The 9022-nt window shown below is 41.0% G+C and overlaps 1 protein-coding gene across 1 annotated transcript in view; it reads right to left on the minus strand.

The window, feature by feature from the left end:
* Positions 1-4676: 4676 nt before the first annotated feature.
* The window catches only part of Kcnq5 (potassium voltage-gated channel subfamily Q member 5), a 541548-nt gene continuing 537202 nt past the window's right edge, over positions 4677-9022 (minus strand). Inside the window, exons 12-13 of the mRNA XM_042687131.1 lie at positions 8254-8380; positions 4677-6593 (exon numbers count right to left, since the gene is read on the minus strand). Of these exons, the coding sequence (XP_042543065.1) occupies positions 5631-6593; positions 8254-8380 (1090 nt within the window). The 3' untranslated portion in view covers positions 4677-5630. The remainder of the gene's footprint in view (positions 6594-8253; positions 8381-9022) is intronic.

The raw sequence follows: 9022 nt of genomic DNA on the forward strand, positions 1-9022 counted from the left end.
ACACCTCATTTTCTGCTTTCTATTGTTTAATTGGAGATGAGTCTCTCAGATTTGTCTGCCAAGGCTGGCTTAGAAATCTAGTCCTCACATCTCAGCCTCCTGAGTAGCTAGGATGATAGCCATTGGTGACTGGCTGAGTATGACTAATCTTAAAAGCTGAATTTGAAATACCCTGAGATCTAACTTTTTGTGTGTGCTGGCCCTGGGTCTTGAACTCAGGGGCTGGGCACTGTCCCTGAGTTTCTTTTGGTCAAGGCTAGCTCTACATGAGCCATAGCTCCAAAAATTCCAGCTTTTCCGTGGTTAATTAGAGATAAGCATCTCATGGACTTTCCTGCCCAGGCTGGCTTTGAACCCAGTCTTCAGATATCAGTCTCCTGAGTAGTTAGCAATACCAGTGTTAGTCACCAGTGCCTGGCCAAAATCTAACATTTTGAGTTTATTTCATGTGTGGATTATTAAAAATAGTATATAATTCTTGTTGGTTTTGGTTGGTTGTGAGGGTTGAATTCAGGATGTGGATGCTGGTCCTGAGCCTCTTTGTGCTCAAGGCTAGTGCTCTTCTTGTGAGCCACAAGCACAAGTTCTGGTTTTTTGAGTGGTTAATTGGAGATGAGTCTTTCAGGGACTTTTCTGCCCAGTCTGGCTTTGAACTGTGATCCTCAGAACTCAGCCTCCTGAGTAGCAGGTTTGAGGATTACAAGTGTGAGCCACCAGTGCTGGGCTGCTGCTGCTCCTGCTGCTTCTCCTCCTCCCCCTTCACCTTCTATCCTTCCCCCCACCCCCCTCCTCTTTTAACAGTTTGTTTGGCATTAACACTTGTTTGGCATTTGCCTGAGTCTGGGCTCAATCTCCAACAACTCATCCCCTTAACAAAAAGTACTGCATAAAAAAAATCACCTTCAGATTTTATGCACAAATTGTGTATGAAGCACATGAATTTCATACTTAGACGAGGAGCTTATCTCCAGGATAAATAATTAAATATTTGCGAATAGTCTGAAATCCCAGACACTTTTAGGTCCCACAAATTTTAAATAAGAGATATTCAATGCTATCTAATGCAATATACACATGCACTGATACCTGAATAAGTAGTTCAGGACAAATTTTTTTTCTATAATACCCTCAAGAGAATTCTCCCTTATTCTCAAGTTAAGATTTCTTTAGCAACAATTGTAAGAAAAAAAAAAAAATCTGTATTTCAATCCCAAATCACTGTACAGCTGATTAATCTGGAATAGGTAGGTCAGAACCAGCCAGTTAGTTCTAGATAAAAACAGTCACAGTACCTGTTTAAGACATTTTTTAATGTTTTACTTTAAAACAAATAATCCCAGTAAAAGAGAGCAAAGGAAATTACATTTTAATGATAGCTTGAAATGGAAATGGTATTCTTGATTTCATTGTTTTCAGGAAATGGACAATTGCATTGTCGTATGTGACTTTGAGAGCTGCTCACTTAAATGCACAGAATTATATTAAAGTAAGTTTTCTTACAAAAACACAACCATGTCATTTAAGGTAAAAAAAAAAAAAAAAGCCAGCTTCTAGGGAGTTGATACTGGTATTTCCTTAATCAGATTGAATGAAATGATCCATTTGTTTAGTTGCCCCAATGTTGTTGTTCTTTAGATTTTGCTCTGCAAATGGGTATGGAGTTCGTTGGTGCCTCATTTCCTCTCTTTATTGGGCAGATTTGATTTTCAAATTGGGAACTTTCAGAATCACTGAGTTAATGGGAGGTAAGAAAGGCACGTAAGAACAAGAAGTAAGGATTTAAAAACACAACCGAGTAGCTTGCTTTAAGCAGAACCTGCAATCTACAGATACAAATTTAATTCGACAGAATGCAAACATGTAATAGATCAGACCCCTTAAGGATTTTTAGTTAACATCTTACTTGAGATGTTTGTGATTAAGTATCAGCTTGAAGAAGGCAGACAACGGAATGGAGAATGTGTATGGAGAGCCATTGCTCTACTAAATTGTGCTTCCAGACACCATTTGGGATTGGCCACAGGTATGAAGGGTACATGGGAGACCCCTTGTATTCCCACAGGGTGACAATAACAGGTGGACCCCTGCACTTTTCATAACGTACAACTATCTTTCAACATCTGAGAGTTTTTGTGCTAGAACAAGACACACACAAAATGGTCACGGTTTTAAGGTATGAGTGTTCTCCACAATATGATTAATCACATTTGGCTGTGATTCCGACCTTGGTGATGTGTTTTGACTTTGTTTCCTTAGCAATGTTGAATAAACTACACTGTCTGGGCTCTGACGAGGCCTCAGAATCCCTTCCCAAGTCCTGCCACCAGTGGGTATTCCATCTGGGACACAGTCTGTCCAAGAATTAGTGCTACCAAAAGTTGCCACCTCCCCGCCTTCTTTTCCTTTTGAGACAGCCTGCTTAGTGTGGGGCAGGTGTATGGCTTAAGTGAGCAGAAGGATGTGTATGTGTGTGCAATGTCTTTGGGAAGGTATATCTTCACGTTAAGTACAGACATGGGTGGATGAAAATTTCATAAATTAATTGGGTTTGAAAATAATTGTCTTAAGAGTTTGATAAAAATATTTTTAATTAGAGTGTAAAATTTAGATTCTATTTTCTGTGTGTCTCTAGCAGCCAAGATTCTACATAATATACTCCACAGGAGCGGTTTAGAATCTAAGTGGGATAAGAAGTGGAAGCCTTAAAAAAAAATGCAGTGTTGATCAATTAGAGACAAAGGGTTTTGTTTTGTTTTGTTTTGCTTTTTGGTTGGTTGTGGAGCTTGAACTCTAGGCCTGGAGGCTGTCCCTGAGCTCTTCAGCTCAAGGCTAGCACTCTACCACTTGAGCCACAGTACCACTTGGGCCTTTTCTGTTTCTGTGGTGCTAAGGAATGGAATCCAGGGCCTCATGCATGCAAGGCAAACACTCTACCATTGAGCCACCTTCCCAGCCCCCAAAGATTTTTTTTAATGGTTAAAAGGTACATTTTAGGTAGAGAGAAGTGGTTTACTGAAGGACAGAGGCTGCTTAAGGCCTAGTGAAAATCTGAAGCAAAACATTGGTAGGAAAGTAGGAAAGTAAGGGAGGACCAATGATCACAAATGTCTGGCTTGGTGCCAGTGGCTCATGCCTGTGATTCTGTCTACTCAGGAGGCTGAGATCTGAGGATCACAGTTTGAAGCTCACCTGGGCAGACATTATCTCCAATTAACCACTCAAGTGGGAGTGCCAACCTTGAGTGAAAAATCCAAGCAAGAGCACAGACCCTGAGTTCAAGCCCCAGTAACAGCATAGTAGCTTGCGCATGCGTGCATACACACACACACACACACACACACACACACACACACACACACACACACACACACACACACACACACACGTTTAGGAAAATAGTTGGGAAGAATTGGTGGATTTGGGGATCTCCTTTCTTTGGGTGGCCATTTTATATCCTTGCTTATTCTTATGGGTTGCTAGAGATGGGATTTGTAGGCAGTTCTAATGTTTGTCAAGGAGAAAATCTTCAACTTTCTTGAGCTTGGTGACCAGAGCTGAAGTGAGTTGAAGTGCTGCTCTCCTTTCTTTGCCTCTAAAATACCATTGCTTTGGTCAAAGATCTGCTAGTCCGACATTTATGCTAGTTTCTTCCTTTCCTTTATTTTTGTTATTATCATCAATATTGTGATTATCCTGCCTCCACCTCTCCTGTGCTGGGATTAAGTTGTGTATCGTAACATCTGGTTGCTTGCTAGTTTTCAACAAGAAGTCAGCACTGCTTGTTTCCTGATAAATATATTTTAAAATTCCTGCCCTCTCTGGTCTTTTTGCTACCATCATATACTAGCAAGTGATTTGATTTACAGTTCCTGCATCTGGCTTCTATTGTAAATATTTCTACTAGGAAATTGAACCAATAATTTCAGATTTGGTTTAATATTCCCGAGGAAACTAGAAAATGTTCGATACAGTATAAAAAAAGTAAAGAAAGTGTAGTCTTAGCCTTTTATATGTAAAATGTACTCCATAATAGCAAAACATGTTCAGGGCATATTTAAAAATAAATACTTTGCAAAATTCTCTGTTATATAAGAATAAGGGATGTTTAGGTAGTTGAATCCTCTAGCAATACTTGCTTTCTTAAAAAAACCCAAATAAACAAAAAAACAAGAACTGTATTTTATTTTGGATTATTTCTTTCCTTTTCACTGCCCATTGAGGGGAAGAGCCAATTTCTTTACCTATTTTCTTGTATTGTTTCTAGATTTTTTTCCTAAGCCTTTCTTCTCTCAGTCCTACTCAAATTTCTTCTTCTCTGGGGTCCTACCTACATCTTAGGTAAATGAGATGAGCATCTCAAAAGATTAGCCTCTGGGCCTGGGCGCTGTCCAGCTCTTCAGCTCAAGGCTAGCGCTCTACCACTTGAGCCACAGTGCCACTTCCTTTTTTTGTTTTGTTTTGTTTTTTTTTTAAAGCCAGCCCTAGAGTTTGAATTCAGGGCCTGGGTGCTATCTCTGAGCTTTTTTGCTCAAGGCTAGCACTCTACCACTTAAGCCAAGGCTCCACTACTGGCTTTCTTGGTGATTAATTGGAGATAAGATTCTTATGGGCTTTCTTGTCTGAACTGGCTTCAAACTTAGATCTTCAGATCTCAGCCTCTTGAGTAGGTAGGATTACAGATGTGAACCAAAGGTGCCCATTTTAAATTGGCATTTGTATGTGGACAGGATCGGCAAGCCTGGAGCTGATACCACTGAAGAGAAACCAGCCTAGTCATGCTGGGTGTCACACTGACCAGTGCTTCATATGCATGTGTAGAAGCTTGACCAGTTAGAGTGGATTTGGCCCCCCTGGGAATGTCAGATATGTCAAAAAGCCAGTCTATTCACCCCACTGGCCTCAAATGTCATGATTCACACTTTTTTTTTTCCTCATTGAAAAACATTCTCATTGTAAAGGACAACATGAAAAGGATGCGTAGCACTGCTTGCCACAGCGTTAAATCACCAAAAAATAAAAAAATAAATTAAAAAAAGTTAAAAAGCACACAAACTGACATTCAAAATACATTAATAAGAAAAAGACTGAGTAGAAATAGGTTGGCAGAGATTTCTTGAAGGACACAGCCATTTCTATTATCCTCAAATTCTGCTTTCCTTGATTCCTTAAGAGCAGCTGTTGATAGTTATTGTGTTTAGACGTTATGGCCTAATTTTAAAGATGATTTTGTACTGAATCACAAAGCAGAAATGCCTGAAATTTGAAGGTGTTTACTCCCACAATTTCAAAACTATTGCGTCAATTCTTGTCCTTGATCTAATCTTGGCAAGTTCGTACACCCTGTAAGCGTTAGCAATGCTAGGTTTTTTCAGGATTGTAAACTCAAAGGTACATGAGTAAATGAGCAGGTTCTATGTTGATGCACCTTGGAATTTCAGCCATCCCCAGACATGCATTTGCATGCAAATGAAAAGATAATGGGCTTATCAGAAATGGCCTTTCCTGGACTTCCTGATTCTTGCAATGTCAACTTCTTTTTTTTTTTTCTTTAAGAAGGGCTTTCAAAAATAGTTCATGCAATGATATGTATGGCTAAAGGAACTGCTATGTCTAGAAAGAAAATGAAGATCTTATTTCAGCTTGACGGGAGGCAAGCTGAGGACATCTGTGCTCTCCCCAGCCTTACAAACGCTCTGAGATGATGGCGATCTTCCAGTCCTTAGAGAGTCTGACACAAAAGTAGCTTCCTGGGCCGGCTGTGCTGTCACCTCAAAAGTGTCTGTCTCTGTCTCTTCCGGACCCACCTCTTCATCAGTTATAAACAATTTAGATTCTCTCCATTTGGGATAAAAATCTTGGCTGCCTCTGGAGCCACTTGACTCACTCCCTGAAAGCTGTAAACTCAGTTCCTCTGTTGATCTGATGAGGTTTTGGACGGACAAAGACTTGCCCAAGTCCTTGGGGACCATGGGGCGGACAGACAACAGAGTTTCCCCACCCATGTCAAAGCTTTTCCTCAGAGCACGGTCCTTCGTCAGCTTTGATGGGGCAACCTGGACATGTTCCGTGGAGGCTACAAGGCAGGTGGTGACATCGGAGAAGCTCTCCTGCAGGCCTGTGGGGTTTGGGTGCAGGGTCTCTGGCCGGGGCAGGTGCTTGGTGGCTGGAAGAGGAGGTGGGATCTGTAAGGTTGTGGGGGCTAGCGGCTTGGGGGCTGCATTGATTTGGTGTGCAATGTTGTTGGTGGCCGTCACGTTGGAGCCATCGCTTTGGCTCAGTGGCACCTGTGTCGCTTGACTGTGCATAGTAGGGCTAAGTGCGTAGAAAGTCTGAGCGCTGAACTCATTTGGTGTCAGAATGAATTGCAGGCCTCGGGAGATGTTGGCACTAGCCGATCTGGTTAGACAGCCGCTGTTTTGGGCAGAACTGGACAGGTCTTTGCTGTCCACAGGGCTCTGATAGTCAGATGTCTGTTCACATTCGAAAGGCGGGATCTGGAAGGACGCCAGGGCCAGGGCCGAGGCAGAGCCCTTCCGCAGGACCTGCTGGTAGATGTCTAGCAGGCAGTCCAGCTTTGACTCAATGGATTGGACCTGAAAGTAGGAAATGAGAGTTCACATGAAGATGCCTGATGGAGAATTACCTTTGCTCTTGGAATCAGAAAGGATGAGGGGCTGGGAAGGTGGCTCAGTGGTAGAGCACTTGCCTTGCATGCATAAGGCCCTGGGTTCGATTCCCCAGCACCACATAAGCAAAAAGAAAAAAAAAAAGCTGGAAGTGGCGCTGTGGCTCAAGTGGTAGAGTGGTTGCCTTGAGCTGGAAAGCTGAGGGCCAGTGCCCATGCCCAGAGTTCAGGCCCCACAACAGGACCCAAGAAAAAAAAAAACAGAAAGGATGAGACTCTTGTCCATACAGTAACTACAGAGTGTGCAGTACACTTTTGACTTGTAGTAATGGAGTATTTGGCCGCCCTGGGCCAGAGGAGGTTATAGCAGAAGAGGAATGCTTTGAACTTCCTCCACTCATGTCTTTCAGATCGAAAACTCAATATAAGCACTATGAAAGGGTAGCTTCCATTCTCCTCATCTCAGTCAGATCACTTTTCCTCATTCTCCTGATAATCATTCTGGAACTCTACTGAATTTTGCTAAGGAACTTACTCTATAATGCAATTAAGACCTTAAGCAGCAATCCAGGTAAGTCTGGATTTTAAAATAAAAGTCCAGAGTGCTTCAGAATCAAAAACTTGGGACATTCATGATTCCATTCTTTGGGATAGCAATTTGATTTCTGGAATGTTGTATGAGAAGATAGAACTTCAAGGTTTAAAAAAATAGTCAATGTTGTAATTATGGTGAGTTTAAAAAAAAATTAGAGGGTGACCTTAAAGAGAGACAGTGAAAATCACCAAAATGCAAATGAAAAGTAGATCTTTGCTACTTTATTATTGTTTTTTTTTGGGGGGTCCGGTCATGGGGCCTGAACTCTGGGCCTGGGCGCTGTCCCTCAGCTCTTCAGCTCAAGGCTAGCGCTCTACCACTTGAGCCACAGTGCCACTTCTGGCTTTTTTCTTTTTGCTTATGTGGTGCTGAGGAATCGAACCCAGGGCCTCGAGCATGCAAGGCAAGCGCTCTACCACTGAGCCACCTTCCCAGCCCCTGCTACTTTATTATTGAAAAACTATAGTTACTTCCAGTTACATATTAATTAACAAGGTAAAATTTTCTATTGCTTAAATGGAAGTCCAAAGAAGTATAGAATAGTGCCAAGACACTATGAAAATTAATTTTCATTCACTCTTTTTTCACTTTTAGTGTCCTTTAAAATTTTAGTAATCATTAACATTAAGATCAACCTTAACTTTAATGTTTAACTTTCTTATCATTTATTGATTTTGTGTGTGTATATATATATGTATATACATATGTATATATGTATATACACATATATGTCTATATATATGTATGTGCTGGTCCTGGAGCTTGAACTCAGGGTCTAGGCACTGTCCCTGAGCTTTTTTGCTCAAGGCTAGTGCTCTACCACTTGAGCCACAGCTCCACTTTGAGATTTTTTTGGTGTTCAAATGGAGATAAGAGTCTCATGAACTTTCCTGCTTGGGCTGACTTTCAACCCCAATACTCAGATCTCAGCCTTCTGAGGATTATAGGAGTAAGCCACCAGTGGTGGCCTTCCCATTGATTTTGATGAGCAATTACAGTGAAGTACACTACAATCAGTGTAGTCCTGTTGTACCTGTTTTTCAACCTTGACTACCCGGCCAAGCATGCTGACATCATCTGTGGTCTCATGTTCTGCTGTTATTTTCTCTCGACTCTTCTTATCCGATGTGATTTGACCTTTTCCAAGAATTTGATCAACACTATCAGAGAGAGAGAGAGAAAGGAGATTCAGTTATTAGTGCTGAAAGTGGATATTGCCCTAGGTCACACTGAGGTGTTTGGAAAACAAAAGTATAAGGCCAGGTGTAGTTGTGCATGCACATATTATGAGCTGTTCTAGTAGCAGAAATAACAGAATCACAGTCTATGCTGGTCTGGACAAAAGCACAAGTCCCTACATCAAATAGAAAGCTAAAAAGCTAGGAGTGCGGCTCAAACAGTAGTATGCTTTTCTCACAAGTATCATGCTCTAAGTTAATATGCCCCATTATACCAAAAACATTAAATACAGCATCTTTAATTTGTGTAAGATGCAATGAAGATGCATGTGTTCTAGTTGGTGTTATCTGTTTTCCTGACATGAACAAATGTGATTATTTTTTCACTCTGTTCCCTTAGGAAATCACTTATGGAAGACTTTCTGGAGGAAAAATTGTCCTAAACAAAGTAATTGACTCTACCTTGGAGCAGACATTTCTGAATCCAACCATTGAAAAATAATTGTGATTGTCTTGCATTAGTTATTATTTTTTAATTATTTTAATTTTATTGTCAAGGTGAGTTACAGTTACAGTGAGTTACAGAGGAGTTACAGTTACATAAATAAGATAATGAGTACATTT

Source organism: Dipodomys spectabilis, unplaced genomic scaffold, assembly GCF_019054845.1.
Source record: "Dipodomys spectabilis isolate Male_0828 unplaced genomic scaffold, ASM1905484v1 ptg000102l, whole genome shotgun sequence".
Taxonomy (NCBI): Eukaryota; Metazoa; Chordata; class Mammalia; order Rodentia; family Heteromyidae; genus Dipodomys; species Dipodomys spectabilis.